The 17,518-nt window shown below is 38.1% G+C and overlaps 1 protein-coding gene across 1 annotated transcript in view; it reads left to right on the forward strand.

Annotated features, from left to right (window-relative positions):
* FBN1 (fibrillin 1) overlaps positions 1 to 17,518 on the forward strand; it is a 311,665-nt gene that overhangs the window by 274,115 nt on the left and 20,032 nt on the right. Inside the window, exons 49-59 of the mRNA XM_036734672.1 lie at positions 429 to 554; positions 4,961 to 5,110; positions 5,728 to 5,793; positions 6,098 to 6,214; positions 7,403 to 7,522; positions 9,809 to 9,931; positions 10,924 to 11,055; positions 13,291 to 13,416; positions 14,075 to 14,281; positions 16,358 to 16,483; positions 16,977 to 17,099. Of these exons, the coding sequence (XP_036590567.1) occupies positions 429 to 554; positions 4,961 to 5,110; positions 5,728 to 5,793; positions 6,098 to 6,214; positions 7,403 to 7,522; positions 9,809 to 9,931; positions 10,924 to 11,055; positions 13,291 to 13,416; positions 14,075 to 14,281; positions 16,358 to 16,483; positions 16,977 to 17,099 (1,416 nt within the window). The remainder of the gene's footprint in view (positions 1 to 428; positions 555 to 4,960; positions 5,111 to 5,727; positions 5,794 to 6,097; positions 6,215 to 7,402; positions 7,523 to 9,808; positions 9,932 to 10,923; positions 11,056 to 13,290; positions 13,417 to 14,074; positions 14,282 to 16,357; positions 16,484 to 16,976; positions 17,100 to 17,518) is intronic.

Genomic DNA, 17,518 nt, shown 5'->3' on the forward strand with positions numbered 1-17,518 from the left:
GCTCATATATACTTAATCTTGGAGCGGTACAAAGAATATTGGATTGGGACTCTCAGCTATTAGCAACTAACCTGTGATTTGGGTTTTAGTTTTATGGGTGGGTGCCGAGTTGTGGACTATAGGATCTCTAAAGTCCCTTTCAGTTCTGTAATTGTGTGATGTTATTTCTGTTAATATGATGAATGCTGATGACAGATGGAAGAGAAACCTCATTGCATTCATATGAAGATCTTGTTAGGCTCATTTTTGTACACTGAGAATTGAAAGGCTGACTTCTAAAAACTAAGCCCTTAAAAGTCTTTGAATCCTCATAACTTTATTATCAGAAGATTATCAAAGTTGAGTTGCATATTTTACTTTTTAATGTTGACATTTTGGTGATATTCTAATTATGTTTAGAAATAATCTGATGTGTACCACTCTTTTAGATATTGATGAGTGTGTGGAAGAGCCAGAAATTTGTGCCTTGGGCACATGCAGTAACACTCCAGGTAGCTTCAAATGTCTCTGTCCAGAAGGTTTTTCATTATCCTCCACTGGAAGAAGATGCCAAGGTAAGCGACTTTAAAGGGTTTATTATTTCATTAGCCTGTATTGATTTGCTCTGGTTTTATGGGAAATGTAAACCAAGCTCTGGCCCTTTGCAATAAGAAAGGCAGAGATTTTTCATTCAGTGAATGTTACCTACTGATTATTACCTATTCCAGTGTTCACTTGACACTCTGAGGTTAAAAGTTATCTTTCTCAAAATCCGGAGTTGATTTGTACTCCAGGAACACCAGAAGTTAAACCCTCTTCACCTCTGTTAACACAGATGCTAACTTTTTGGACAAGTCCTTCAGTTTCTCACTGGAGTTAGATTTTTAGCTTAAAAAAAGTTTACTTATGAGTCTTTAGATCATTTTTCTTAAACCACTGAATGATTCCACCAAAAAAAGTAACCCACCTTTTTTAAGACAATATACAGAAAATGAGTATACATTCAAACTATTTTTTTTAATTTGTTTTCTGTTCTGTTTTACTGAACAGTTAAAAATAATTCAGTGAAACAACTATAGTTATTATTTGTCTATGTGGTGCCAAATTACTGATCTGATTAAATGTTCACTCTTCAGCCAGTGATGTTGGCATTATGTAGTCAGGCTAAGAGTAAAGAAAAGAAATGGCAACAGGTCCTTTTAATTCCTACCATCAACAGCTAAATGTTTTTGGCTTGTCATCTCGGCGTTTTTTGTCCATATGACCAAAGATATATCAGATAAATGCCAGCCCATCCCCTTCACTTTGTGCTACACCAAGACCTGTCTTGGAAAAAGGAACAATGAGAGGGCAAGTCTGCGTTAGCCAGTGTGGCAGGCCAAGGGAAACTTTTAAGCCATTAATTCAATTTGTGCTGGACTGTCACAGAGCAAGTGAACTCTGAAGAAAGAATAAAGCCAGCTGTGAGTAGCCCTTCCATGGGCTTAGCTACAGAACACAGAGCCAGTAAGAAGGAAAGCAAGCAAGGAAAGTGACTTCTGTCAGTTCTGATAAAATTCCAGAGGTTGGTGGAGCCCTCATAGACAGTTTAACTGTGTAGAGGAGCAAAGCTGTCTCTCAAATAAAAGTCATCTTTGATTAGTTTAGAGGGAAGAATACCACAAACTAATACATGAAACTTATACAGAGCCCAAAAAGAACCAAAGCCAAGATGATGTCAGGTGATTTGTGCTTCTGTGTAGTGTGGACATGCACACTGCAAGAACATAAGCTAAGAAGGAACTAAGCCAGGCTCACATTTTTTGATTGCAAAAGAAATCGTGGAAACTAGTAGACTGGTTCAGAAGCATAGAAACCTATTTTTAAATGTGTCCTCCAGAAGCAAAGAGATTGACTTGAGTCCTCAAGTTACTAGAAACCTGCTATTGTTGAAACCCTGTTTAATGCTGGATAGGAAGGTGATGGTGGAGTGTCAAATAAAGAAGAGGAAAAAACAAGGTGAATTTTAAAAGGAATAATTAATATCTAGAAGCCAGAACAATTAGTTACTGTCTTGAATAGGTTCTACTCAAAAGATGATAGTATTTTTCTTCCATTAGTTGATACATTTAGGTTTCTTTGAGTTCTATTAATGTGTATATAAAATTTCTGTGAGTTCTGCATGTGTATATAAAATTTAAACTAAATTATCAAACCCAGAAATCTATATATCTTTACATTTAGAAACTAAAACAAATGAAAATTCAGGTTAAAGACAATTAAGAGATTCATTGAAAGTACCTATCAATTGACCAAGTCATGAAGACAGATCAGAATGAAAAGTTGCACACAAGCAAGTCACTGGAATTCATCAGGTATTTGTTAAGTACTTAGACTAGTATAGCCATAGTTAATACTGTTACCCCTGACCTTCAGAGGCAGCTCTTTGGAAGGTAAAATCTTATAGCTTTTAATAAGTATTACCTAAATTCCCCCTGCCACAATAGAGATGGAAGAAGGTAGAAATAAGGGAGATAATAGTTCTGGAGGAGCTAAAAATCAGAAATATCAAAATGAAGTCAGAAAACAGCCAAGTCCAGTGAGTCAAGTATCAGTCTCAGATTCAGATGTTTGTGCCTTTAGCCATGAAGAGGAAGCGTTATATTGTGTAAAGAACACTGGAATCGATGACAAGAGATATCTGGATTCAAATACAGTCCCTAGGACTTCCTATTTACATAGCCATGAGCAAGCCACTTAATTTTTTGGGGGCTAAGTTGTTATTCATCCTTCATTTTCGAGGACGACCAATAACTTCATTGGTGATGTCTTGACTTCCTCAGTAATTGGATTTAAGTAAGGCAAAGTTGCACAGTCATTAGTCTCACTCTGTCTTCCTGAGTCATCAAAGTCTAGTGACAGGACAAAAGTCAAGACAACTGGTGATGGCCCAGGATGCATGGATGACCGTGGTGTCTTCGAGGCCTGATCAACCTCTCTAAGGGCTCCATAGCACCTGCTTCAGCCACCTTAATGGCTGTTGGAACAGACTGGTCTCATCTACTCATTCCACCAGAAAAAGTCTTCATATGCTTGGGGCAGACATCCCCCTGTTGTTTGCCCTCAGCCTGCTTTAGCCCATCTGCTGAGACAGTTCACCAGAGTGTGGCCACTGAGCATGCCACAACTTTTTGGAGCCACAGATGAGAGTTATATGAGGGTGGACATCAAAGGTGGATGAGCAGCCCTGAAAAGGGTTCAGCAAGCCCTCACCGGAGATGCTAGCCTTCCCTGAATACTCCATACACCCCACGAGGGTTTACTTACACGTGGCTAAGTTACCTTATATATGAAATACCTGTGGTTGTCACTTCATGGGTTATGAGATTCAAATGAGAGTTTGTACCTAAAGCTCTTAGCAAATCTTAAAGTAGTATATCAGTGTCAGTTACTATTAGCTGTTGATTCTTTTACATATAAACTTTGGCAACCCAGTTAACCACTAGGCTTTAAGATCCTCACACATAAATGGAACATCTGCTTTTTTCATGACAGTGTTAGAAACAAAATCAAATGAAACTTTCTAAAAAGAAATTTGCAGTACATAATAGCCTATATGTTATAATAACTAACATTTGTATAATGATTTAAGATTTGCAAAGTATATAGGCTAATATGTTAACTAGATTGAAAGCTACAAGAGGACGGAAGAGTGGTTTGGACAGAACTAGGAAAAGGTGAAGAAATGCAGGCATGAGAGTATTTCCTTCTAATTCTACAACTAGCCTCTAATCTCTGCTTAATTTAAGGGCTTAGAGAATGGTGAAGTTTATTTTCAGGGCTGTGGCAGTCAGTTTTGAAGGAAAGCATAGCTTCTGCCCTAGAGTGACCCCACTTTATCAAGTCACCACACTTTGTAAGAAAGGGAAAAATCAGTTCCCAAAATAATGTCAACAGATGTTGGGGTATTTTTTGTGAATTAGACCTAGTATTTTCTAAGAAGTAATGGTTAAAGTCATTTGCTCTTTCAAAAGGAAAGGTTATTTTGTATGTTTGTTTTCTGGTCATTTGAGCCAAACAAGCTCCTGTTTAGAACTTCAAATTACCTAGGGCTTTTTGAAAGTCTGTGTTGTACCCAGCATATATCTTGCACCTCGGAAATTGGATGAGTAGCTGCTTCTGTAGCTGACTCTCATATAACACATCTGCCATTCTGCAAAGTTGCCAGTTGTCTGCTAGTTGGATGCATGGGGTCTGGGATCTTAATTGGATCCTGTGCTTAGGTCACCCAGAGTAAACAATGGAGTATGGTATCCCAGATCCACAGTATGTTTGTCTTCACCTAATGTGTCTTGCTAAAAGTCATTCAGAGTGAGCATAGACTGAGCTGTCAAGTGCTAGATCTCACGAATGACTGTCTTTTTTTGATAACAAGTCCATACCGAAGCCATTGAAGGATGTCACTTTTGAAAATTGACTTACTAGATTTTATTTTTATATCAGACTAATACTGGAGGTTAGTCAGAAGAAGAAATAACAAAAATTAAGCCTCAAAGATCTCTTTACCAAATTCTTCCAGTACACACATGATCTTTAATGGTGTCTTTCCACACATAATAAGAGGCAGCATAGTGTAGTAAATAGAAAGCCAGCCTCAGAACCAGGAAGAGCTTGCTTCAAGTTCTGCCTCTGGCAGTATTGGCTATGTGACTCTCAGTACTCTGGGTAACTCTGAGACTATGAATTGTAATCATTTAGGAGTCCATACACCAGTGAAATCACAGGTCCAATCTCTATCTCAGTCTCCATCTTTCTGTAATTAAGCTTAATTAATTTTAAAGGGACTATTAGCTTTAAGAAGCATTATTATAGTACTATAAGCTAAGTAATGCCATTATTGGTTGTTTAAATAAATCTATAGTAATTTTGTTTTTTAAGTTTTTAAATTTTGTTTTAAGAATATGCATGATCGTGTTGAAAGATACTTGAATTTATATTGCAGACTTGAGAATGAGCTACTGCTATGCGAAGTTCGAAGGAGGCAAATGTTCATCACCTAAATCCAGAAACCATTCCAAACAAGAATGCTGCTGTGCCCTAAAGGGAGAAGGTTGGGGGGACCCTTGTGAGCTGTGTCCTACTGAGCCAGATGGTATATCCTCGTATCTGTCTAAATCCTTGAGCAGTACATAACGTAGACTGGCCATGAAAGTAGACTAGACAGTTAAGCACAATGAAAAATGGCTTACCCTGGGGAAAATGATCTTGTTTAGTTTGATTATACATCTCATTAAAGCCAAGAGGCATTATGGCATAGTACACGAAGAGTTCCTGGTGTCAGGAAGAATTGGGTTCAAAGCATGGCCTCTGACACATATAGCTGTGCTACCTTGGGCAAATCACTTAATCTCTGTATGCCTCAGGTGACTCTAGACTTGTCTTACTGAGTCTTACACTGGGTGGGCCCTTCATTGCAGACTCTTTATGTATCCATGTATATTTCTTGTTAGGATACTTAAGGAAAAAAGGCTGATATTCTATTACACAGACATTTGTAGATCCTTGGAGAGATGCAAAGATTAGTGAGACCCATCCCCTCTTTTTAACATGATTAAGATATAGTAAAAGAACTTCCAGTGTTTCAATTGGAAAAACCAGCTTAATCCCCTCAGGCCTGTCAGAAAGACAATTATTTATCAAATATGCAAAGTAGCTTAGTTATTAACTGTATCTGACACATAAATGAACAAGTTCTTATCTCATTTACAGAGGCATTTCGTCAAATCTGCCCATATGGAAGCGGTATCATTGTTGGACCTGATGACACTCGTATTGGTAAGTATCTCATATTTGACTTGTCATTGATTTTTTAATAATATCTAATAGTTACTACTTCCTCTTCCTTTTTCACAACTGCTTGAATTTCCCTACTACACACCCATATATCAGTGTTGGGAAATTAAACTTTAATATAAAATTAGGGCCATTATTATCTTTTCACTGAAGCCAATTAAAAATATCTTTTCCCATTGATTTTGGAAATTTAAAGCATAAGATACATGCTGCAATCAATGACACACATCTCCCCTTCAACCCTCCTCCCCATCATGTTATTTATGCTTTTTCTCCTTTGGTTAAGATATGGATGAATGCAAAGAGCCTGATATCTGCAAATATGGCCAGTGCATCAATACAGATGGTTCCTACCGCTGCGAATGTCCTTTTGGGTATATCCTCCATGGAGTTGAATGTGTTGGTAGGTAATGAGCTATGTTCTTCTGTGGCAATTTTCTAAATGTAAAACTAAAATCATATGGCCAGAATTAACATGAATCGCCTGAACAGGGTTATAGCTTGAGTAGTTTGGTATAAAGCAATGATGTCAAACTCCAATAGAAATAGATCCCTGCTGGCTGCATATTGACTTAGAAAACCACAGATTAACATTATCTATGTTGTATTGTTTTTTTTATTTATTTTGTTAAACATTTCCCAATTACATTTTTATCTAGTTTATGTCTCACTAGGGAGCTTTGAGCCCTTGAGTTTGATAACTCTCGTGTAGAGTATAGAGTTTTGAACTAATATATAAGAAGACCTGAGTTCAAATCCTGTTTGAGTTACTTCCTAGTTGTGTGACCCTATATAAATCACTTAACTTCTGTCTGCCTCATTTTCCTTATCTGTAAATTGGGGATAATAGCACCTACATGACAGGGTTCTTGTGAGGATCAAATTAGATAATATATATAAAGCAGCATAAAACTGTTAGCCATTATTTGTATGAAAACAGGGAGGGTGATATTTTATTGAAATATCATTGCAAAATTCAAAATATTATTAATATTGAAATTTTAATTCCTGTATATATACATACACATATACAGATGAGTTAGAATATTATAACTCAGAATTCAGTTCACTTTGGAATAAAAGATTATGTACCCAACATAAATATCTTATCTTTAAATCCTCTGACTAAAAAATCAAAGGATGCCTGTATGAAAATTCTGTGGTTTTTCACCTACATAGCTTGAGGTGGCATATTAAACCTGTCAATTTCAGGATTCCAAATGGATATATTATCCATCTTTAAAACTGTAGAACTATGAAGTGTTCATCTATATGTTAAAGGAGGGGAAAAAAACCACTAACTTGGTTGTCAGAACCAAATTCAAATCTCCAGTCTGCCACAAACAAATTCTGTGTGACTTTTTACAGTCACTTCACCTCATGGGACCATGGGATCCTCAAAATTTGGGGAATCCCTTCAAACTCAAACATTCAGTGACTGTTGATTTGCTGTCAGAGTAATAAGAATCTGCTCTTAGTAATGAAATACATTCTAGAAGCACTAGATTCTTAAGATGAAAGGCATTATATAAGTTGAATTTACTGTTACTGTAATTCATCATTTCTTAAATGTGTTCCTGATGTCTTGCAGATACTGATGAATGTTCAGTGGGTAATCCTTGTGGAAATGGAACATGCAAGAATGTTATTGGAGGTTTTGAATGTACCTGTGAGGAAGGGTTTGAGCCGGGTCCAATGATGACATGTGAAGGTGAGTGTCTATCTGTCTGTCTGTCTGTCTTTCTCTCTCTCTTTCTTTCTCTCTCATTTGCTCACCTTAATATTAAATGTCATTCATCATATGAGATAATCCACGTAAGCATAAAATGTTTTTTTTTTGATTGTTCCTACAACCATCTGTGTCAGTCTAGTCTCCCATTTTTCTCTCAGATCTCGGCCCATATCATATTTCTCCAACAGAGATACACGACACTGGTGCCACCATGTGACCTAGATAGAACAATAATTGGTGACTTTTGGATTTCCCTACTATGTACTTCCTTCTTTCCTGTCTTCTTCATCCCTTATTTCCTCCCTTTCTTTTTTTCTCTTCTTCTTTCCTCTATTCTCTTTCCCTTCCTCCTCTTTCCCGTTCTTCTCCTTCCCTCACTCCCTCCTTTTTTTCCCTTCCTCCCTCGCCTTTATCTCTCCCTCGTCCTTTTTCCTTCTCTTCTCCCTCTTTTCCTCTCTTCCTCACATCTTACCTCTGTCCTGCATCTTTTCTTCCTTTCTTAACTTCCTTGCTTTTCTTCCCTTCCCTTCCTTCATTCCTTTCCCCTCTCTTTTCTACCCTCTCCTAGACCTTATGTCTGTCTGGTTACCTAGTGGCATTGCTTATCTTCTTAGGGGTTCTCATGCTGAAGATGCAACTTAAATATTATTGGAATCTGATGGTTGGATAAGCCCAGCCAGGTGAAGAGGTAGCAGGGAAGGGGAAAGAATGGAGAGTGAAGGTAAAAGGGTGTGGTGTCAATGTGTTCAGCACATATATCAGGCATATTAATGATAACAGGTTAAAAATACACAGCTTTTATCTTTTGTGGACCCCCTGAAATGCAAAAGCTGCTTGGTCAGAATTTGTTTCAGTGTAAATAAAATACTAGCTAGGAGACCACAACAATATATCACAAAGATTGTGATACTGTGACAAAGTGGGATTTATACCAGGAATGCAGGGATGGTTTAACATAAGGTAAGCTATTGATAGCATTGATTATATGAGTAACAAAAGTAACAAAAATCATATAATTATATCAATAGATGCAGAAAAAGCTTTTAACAAAATACAACACTCAGTCCTATTAAAAACACTTGAAAGCATAGGTATAAATGTATTTTTTCCTTAAAATGATAAGAAGCGTCTACCTAAAACCATCAGCAAGCATTATTTATAATGGGGATAAGCTAGAAACCTTCCCAGTAAGATCAGTTATGAAATAAGGATGCCCACTATCACCAATATTATTCATTATTGTATTAGAAATGCTAGCCATAACAATAAGAGAAGAAAAAGAAATTGAAGGAATTAGAATGGGCAGTGAGGTAACAAAACTATCTGTTTTTGCAGACAATATGGTAATATACTTGGAAAATCCTAAAGCTTCAACTAAAAAGCTAGTTCAAACAATAATTTTAGCAAAGTAGCGGGATATAAAATAAACACAAATAAATCACCAGCATTTTTATAGATCACCAACAAAACTGCGCAAGAACAGATAGTAAGAGATACCCTATTTAAAATAACTGTAGACAGCATAAAATACCTGGGAGTATATCTGCCAAGACAAACCCAGGAACTATGTGAGCATAGTTATACAAATAAATTCAGATTTAAATAATTGGAGAAATATTCATTGTTTATAGGTGGGCAGAACCAATATAACATATATATATAGGTACATATATATAATATACAAATTACAATTCTACCTAATCATTCAATGCCATGCCATTTAAACTACAAAAAAATCATTTTATTAACTTAGAAAAATAATAACAAAGTTCATTTGAAAGAACAAAAGGTAAAGAATATCAAAGGAATTAATGAAAAAATGTAAAGGAATGAGGTTTAGCAGTACCAGATTTTAGACTATACTATAAGGCAATAATTATCAAAACTACCTGGTACTGTCTAAGAAATAGTTTGATCAGTGGAACTGATTAGACATATAATACATAGTAGTAAATAATTATACTAATCTTGCATTTCACAAGAATTCACTATTTGGTAAAAATTCTTAGGAAAACTGGAAAGCGGTCTGGCAGAAATTGGGTATATGTTAAATGGTGGCCTGCTGTATTGTGGGGTAGACAGAGAGGAAGGGAGACAGTTCAAAACTTAAAATGTAACCAAAAAAATTAATATAATGAAAAAAATAAAATCCCACCCTCTACAAGGAAAAAAAGAATTTGTTTCAGTGACTCTGTACACTTAGGAAGAAAGTAAATTTTTTTTGTTCATCTTTATGTCTCATTGTATTGTCTCTTTCTCCTACAGATATCAATGAGTGTGCTCAGAATCCTTTGCTCTGTGCCTTCCGATGTGTAAATACTTATGGGTCATATGAATGCAAATGTCCTACTGGTTACGTTCTTAGAGAAGACAGGAGAATGTGCAAAGGTGAGAGACTGACCAGAGGTCATGGAGGCAGGGATCTCCAAAGTCTGTCATAGTGAGACACTAACAACAAAAGATAGTATTACCACTCCTGGGACACAGCAACATGATGGAGGGCTGTGAGCGAAGCAGAGGAATGTCCAAAACTATGGAGTTTTCCATTCTCCACTTGCCTTAGCTATAGGCTTTTCCCTCCTTCATGTAAGCAGCCCTGTTGCACTGTAGGGTAATTTGGGGCTGGAAGGTTAAGTGAGCACTAAGAGATAAAGAAACAGGAGAAGTGGGGCAACTAGGTGGCACAGTGAGTAGAGCACTGATCCTGGAGTCAGGAGGATCTGAGTTCAAATGTGGCCTCAGACACTTGACACACTTACTAGCTGTGTGACCTTGGGCAAGTCACTTAACTCCAATTTCCTTGCCTTCCCCCATCCAAAAAAAATCAAAAGAAACAGGAGAAGTGAAGGAAAATATTAAAAATAATAGGACAGAAAAATCTAAGAGGAAGATGAGAAAGAAAGGGAGGGATTTAGGACTTCAAAGGGAAAAGGCTATATTATAGCCATATGTCTAGTTTAGGAAAGCTTTCATTGTATAACAAAATAAATTTCAATTCAGTTAGTCCATATTGAGCATATACTCTGTCTAGAACTGCGGCTTGGTACATGCAGAAAGTAGAAATCATGGTCCTTTTTCTGAAGTAGCTTATAATCTAGTTGAAAATCTGTTTATTAGGCTATCATTTGTTAATTTGTCCATTCATTTAATAGCAACTAATAAATATCTACTAGGCATAGTGCAAAGGAGCTTATAATTGAATGTGTTAGCTAAAAAGTAAAAAGGCTTATATAAGAAAAACTCTTTGCTCTTTACTGTTTTTTTTTCACTGAAATCAAAATAAATTATCATCTCAGTAATACAAAAATAAAATTGGCACCATATTCACAAAATAAGTGATGCACTTACGATGGCAGTTCACAGTTGCTAATCTGTTACAGATGAGGATGAGTGTGAAGAAGGAAAGCATGACTGTGCTGAAAAACAAATGGAATGCAAGAACCTAATTGGCACATATATGTGCATCTGTGGCCCTGGCTACCAACGAAGACCTGATGGAGAGGGTTGCATAGGTAAGTGAAGCTCCATCAGTCAGAGAAAAAGCAAGTGTTTCAGATAAATAGGTGAATGTGGAAGAGACTAGATTCAGCATTTTGAGCATAGGTAGCATATCTTAATTTGTAGGCATGTCTTTTTTGGACAGAAGTATTTTTCTCCTACCACGAGCTCTTTTGACCACTTTCCCTAAACAAGCAACTGTTACATCCTCTTCTCCCACTAGCTACTCTACCATGATCAGATCAGTTCTGGAGTATTGTGTTCTGTTCTGGGAACCAGGGAGGATATTGATAAGCAGAAGAAAGTAAAGATGAAGGCAGTCATTATGGTGAATGGCCTTGAGTCCATGGTATATGAGCATTGATTAAAGGAATTGGGGATATTTAGCTTGGAGAAGAAAAAACTTGACGTGGGGCATGGTGGTTGGGAGGGGCAGCATAGGTTTGCCAACTTCCAGGATTTGAATAGCTCTCATATATAAGAGAGATTCAGTTTGTTCTCTTTGGCTCCAGAAGATAGAACTTAGGAGCAGTGGAAGGAAATTGCAAAGAAGCAAATTTTGGCTTGATTAAAGGAAAAAATTGCTAATAATTGGAAATGGGTCTGTATTGGGAAATAGTTGATTCTCTTCATTGGAGGTCTTCAGGAAAAGGCTGGGTGACCACTAGTTGGTCGTCTATAGAGAGAATATTTTTCCACATAAGGCTTAGAATAAATGACCAATAAAGTCCATTGCTACATTGATCCCACTCAGTGATGCTCAGTGACACAACATAGCTCTGGATTTGGATTCAGAGGACTTGGATTAGAAATCCTGGCTTTGCACCTGTGTGGCTTTGGACGAGACACAACCTCCTTGAGTTTCTGGTTCCTCATCTGTAAAATTAGGAGATTGGACTAGATTGCCTTTAGATTGACTCTAAGGTCCGTTCAAGCTCTATCAATCTATGATTCTGTGGTTTAAGTTGGTTCCATAGAATTAAAGTTCTAAGTGAACCATTGGCCAACTGAATGGATGAAGCTCTTGGGATACAATAGAAGAAGCAGGACAGTATCTACACTCAAGAAGTTTGCATTCTTGGGGCACGTAGGTGGTGCAGTGAATAGAGCATCGGCCCTGGAGTCAGGAGGACCTGAGTTCAAATCTGGCCTCAGACAATTGACACTTGCTAGCTGTGTGACCTTGGGCAAGTCACTTAAACCCAATTGCCTTTCCCCCTCCAAAAAAGAAAAAAAAATTAGAGTCATAGAGAAGACAACATATATGATAGTAGTATTTCATTACAGTGGGATTTCATGACTTTATGATGGGGTTTAATTATATGATAACTATACACACATATACATTAAAACAATATAATTGCAAAACTAAAGAACATTTGCTGGGACAGACATTGTATTTAAGTTTACTTTCCCTGCACTGACTTTCACATCACTTTTCTTCAACGTTGCCTTCATAAGAATTTGAGTATTTCCTGGTCATATAAGATTATGACTTTAAAAGAGTCATCATTCATTCATCCAACATTGATTAAGTCCTCCTCTGGGTAAAATACTCTACTAGGTGTTAAGGAAAGTATAAAGTTTATTAACATATAAACAAAAAAAACGTAAAGTTTAGATAAGACATAATGCCTGCTCTCATGAAGCTTTGAGTCTAGTAAAAAGGGGCAGAGAAACATGTCTGGAGTCCCCTCACCACTGTGGCCTTCTCGGATGTTGCCTCCACACTCTCTCTGCCGCTCTCACGCTTTGATCTGTCTGTCCCTTGGGCTCAGTGTAGGTTATTTTGCCTCATTTGTGTATGTATGGTCTAAAGTTAAGTAACCATCTCCAGCCGTGTTTGAGTTTGAATGTTTAGTCACAAAATTAGGCTTGATTAATATTGGAGAACAGTAGAGTGTCAGGCCTGAAGTCCGGAAGAACCGAGCTCGCATCCAGCCTCAGGCACTTCCTAATTCTTTGGTGAGTGTTTAGCCCAGTGCTTGGCACATAGTAAGTACTCTATATTTAGCTACATTAAAGGTAATCTATAGAATAGCTTGACCCTGAAGGGCTGGATTAATTTAAACTGTCAGCAGCTTAGTACTAACCACTGCTTGGTTACTCTGACAAAGTGGTGAATATCCTTGTTTAAAAAAATGTTCCTCCTTAAAGCTCCTCATTGGCTTCACTCCTAAAAATCATTCTTTGTCGAAGTAACAACCTCCTCCCCCTTTTGTTTTTGGTCCTTTGACTCAATTAAATAGATGAGAATGAATGTCAGACCAAGCCAGGCATCTGTGAAAATGGCCGGTGCCTCAATACCAGAGGAAGCTACACATGCGAGTGCAACGATGGCTTCACCGCTAGCCCTGACCAGGATGAATGCCTTGGTAAGTGTCTGGGCAGTGCTTTCATGACCCCTCTAAACTATTAAGGGAGGAATCTGGGCTCCTAGGCAAACACGGGCTGCAGCTAAACTGTTGGGAATAGCCCCGGTTAAAGACGTGAATATTTTGTGGATAATTCAGTGACCTTGTAAATGTCCATGGAGCTTAGCACCACCCTGCCATTTAATTCTTCCTTTGCTAATTGTGTCATGGTATCATTTGATTGGAATTTCTTCTTAAGCTGCCTGTCTAGCCTTCCACGATCAGTATCAGTTTCTGTGTGCTACTCTGCATCTCTCTGTTGTAGTCTGATATGATGGTTATATTCCCTCTTTTCTAGGTGCAAATAGAACTGTAATCCCTCCCAGGCTGAATCTGATATCTACCCCTTCCTGCTCTCTTACTGAATTTCTTGTTTCATTTGTTTTCCCTCAGACGTCATCTTTTCTCTCTTGCTGCTGTTTCCAGCTTTTCACTCTCATTTCTTCTGGCCCAGGGTTAAGTATGCTTCCTTTTCATTTCTTTTTGTTGTTGTTTTTAATATCTGACTAAATTCCTGATATCCTGTGACTCTCATGAGATCACCACCACTAAAATAATCCCACCCTTCCCTCCTTCTCCCACTCCCTACCCCCACCCCAAAATATAATGTATCTTATAGACAACCGAGAAGGATATTGCTTCACTGAAGTTCTACAAAGCATGTGTCAGATTGGATCAAGCAACAGGAATCCAGTCACCAAGTCTGAGTGTTGCTGCGATGGTGGGAGAGGCTGGGGCCCCCACTGTGAGATCTGCCCATTCCAGGGCACTGTAGCCTTTAAAAAACTTTGCCCTCATGGCCGTGGATTCATGACCAATGGAGCAGGTATTCAAATTCATAAAGTATTTGTCAGGAAATTTGTCTTTTTTAATGTTTATTTTTTTTTAAAGACAACCAGATGAGAAAATGGAAAATAAAGCATACACATAGACTCAGTTGTAAATCTGAAGTCAAGAAAATTTTTCGTTATAATTAACATTTTAGGTATTTAGGGATCACATTGCTAAAGTGACTGATGAGCATCTATTTTTTTTTTGCATGCAAGCAGCCCTCAACTTTCAGAGAGGTTCTGTTCCTAATGTTTGCCTGGAAATCACTTGTAACTTAGAATACATTTTCTCATTGAATCAGTGTAGACAGGGACCTGGTTTTACCATTTACCACTTGTATGACCCTAATCAAGTTGTTCAAACTCTCTAGGTCTCAGTTTCCTCAACTATAAAATGAGAGTTGGCCTAGATGACCTTAGCTATTGCTTCATCTCTAAGTCTATAATCCTATGATCTTACTCTTCCAGGACAATCCATAAAAAACTTAAAGTATCTGTGCTATGCTGTGCATCAAGCAAGGATAAAGGGTAGTAAATGATACTAGTGCAATACTGTCATTAAATAAAGCATAAGAAAGATTTTTTGTAATTTAACTTGAATGCTGGTACTTGGAGATAGAAGTTGGGGGACCTAACAAGTTTGCTGACTTTCTGAAAGAGATATCTAGGCCTTTTCAAGGACCTGAAGAGGTTGATGCTTCTGATTTCTTATTATATCTTGTTTCATTACAAACTTGATGATTTTCTCTTTTTTTTTCAACTCAGTTGTACCATTAGTATTCTGATTATCAGCTACCATTTGGGTCATGGGAGGTTTCACAAATGGCCTAAAAGCAGAGGGAAGGATAGAAATTGTCTTATGGTAACTAAGTAAGAGGTGGAATTGAAGAGAGGAAGCTAAAGAGGAAATATGTGAGTTAGAATTAACAGATCAGGTTGGTGGGTGATGAAAGAGTGGGAAAGAGAGAAAGCCATGTGTAAAATCTCCCTGGGACAAAAGAACAGAGAAGATATCTCTTTGGTCATAGGATTTTCCTCACCACCTACCAGGGTATACATTTTTCTTAGGAGAGTTTACTTGCTGTGTGAGGTGACCACGTAGAATGTGTAGACCTACAGCTGGATGTACATCTAGAGACAGAGGGTTTTGCCATATTTTTAAGGTGGGTGCTTACTGGGAATGCCTGTATTTATTTCTCAACCCAGTGAGCTCAGAAAATCCCTTGGGGGTCAAGTATAGTGGTGATGGGTATTTGCCCAGATACTTGATATTTACTCTCTGTTTATGTTTTGTCATATACACAAATTCCAGTCTCTTATACTTAGCAGGTTCTGACCAGGATTACAACCCTAACTTACCCACTACTCCTGCCATACCTCGTTCTCAGAGACCTGGATTGTAATCACACTCTGGGTACTTACTTAGCTACTCTCCTCACCTGTAAAGCACCTTCCTCATAGGACTGCTTCACAGGATGAGAGGGTGGGGGGGAGCAGCGATCTGCATAAAGTACTGAGTAGTATCCAGATTGCCTCATAAGTGTTCCATTTTTCCCCAATATTATATAGATTAGAAGATGTTTTCACCTTAATTTTTAGCCCTTATTTTAAACAATTAAAAAACAGTGGGATTTTTCTTTCATATTCTGAATGTGCAGTGCAGGGGAAAAAAAGGTACTTGCTTACAAGCCTTTCTGTTGTGAAGTGGTACTTGAGGTCACAAGGAGACAAGTAAGATGGAACAGGATGTAATGAAAGTAGGGAAGCAAAAATCTCTAAAGCTGACTATCAATTTATTTTTCACTGTTTCACAATCTAAATTTACAAGACATTATTTAAAAGTACTTCTCTTAACCTGTTCATTTGAGATTCACTATTGTGTAACAAAGCCATTTGCCTTCTTTTCAACTAGTTGTTTGTTGTTTAGTGTTAAATTTATACTCTCAACATTGCTTTTTAGACATATGGTCCAGGTTCTTTAGTATGAAATTCCAGTAGGGTGCCAAGTAGCCACTGACAGTGTCCCATTTGTGTTTTCTTCCTTCATTTCATCAAATTTCATTGAATCATAGATATCGATGAATGCAAGGTTATCCATGATGTTTGCCGGAATGGAGAATGTGTCAATGAGAGAGGATCCTACCATTGCAACTGTAATACTGGCTATACTCCAGATATCACTGGCACTGCCTGTGTAGGTAGGTGATTTTGTTACAGAGAATTTGCATGTCTGTTCAAGTGCAGAAAAAGACTAGCAACCTGGGGGAAAAAACACCTATTTCCCTGCCTTAATTTAGCCTGTTATTGCAAGTATGGGAGGGAAAGAAAAAAGTTGTATTTAGTTTGAAAGCTGGGCCGGCAGTCAGGAAGACCTGAGATCAAATTTGGCCTGAGACACTTATGAGTTCTGTGACCCTGGCAATTCATTTAACTTCTCTTTGCCTCGGTTTCCTTATCTATAAAAAGGGATAATAACAGCACTTACCTCCCAGGATCGTTGTGAGGATCAAATGGAATAATGTTTGTAACGAATTTAGCATAGTGCCTGGCACATAGCAGATACTATAGAAGTGCTTTTTTCCTTCCCCCTTCTCTACCCTTATTTTTTCCATAATAAAATATCATTCTGGTTGTAAAGTTAGTTGAAATCTCATCAGATCAAAAAGTCAAGCTCTCTCTTTTTCACACTAGATCTAAATGAGTGCAACCAGGCACCCAAACCCTGCAATTTCATATGCAAAAACACGGAAGGGAGTTACCAGTGTTCATGTCCAAAAGGATACATCCTTCAGGAGGACGGGAGAAGCTGCAAAGGTAAAAGTAGACATTTTTTCTTTGTTTCATTTATTCTTTCACCTGCCACCCATGCTCTACTCCCAGAGGCTGCAGAGAAGCCTGCAGAGGAGACTTGATGCTACTTTCTTGTATTCAAGTGGTGCTCCTCTGGGGTTAGTGCTACACTGGGACCTCCCCACTACCCACCTCCTGTGACTGGTGGAGGGAGGCCGGGAGCAGGGAGGTCCCGGTGTGGCAGCGGCAGCACCCATCCGAATTTGCCACCCCTGCTTCTAGGGGTTCTTGAAGCAGGGCAGGACCGGCCCAAGGCCAGATCTCCTGGCTTTGGGTAGGCAGAGCGGGCTCATCTGATGGTCTCCCTACTTTGTCATTTTGCTGACTATTTCATTCCAGAAGGATTTTATCGAGTGTTTACTGCATGCATAAATAGCACCATA

This window comes from Trichosurus vulpecula, chromosome 8 (genome assembly GCF_011100635.1).
Source record: "Trichosurus vulpecula isolate mTriVul1 chromosome 8, mTriVul1.pri, whole genome shotgun sequence".
Lineage (NCBI taxonomy): Eukaryota > Metazoa > Chordata > Mammalia > Diprotodontia > Phalangeridae > Trichosurus > Trichosurus vulpecula.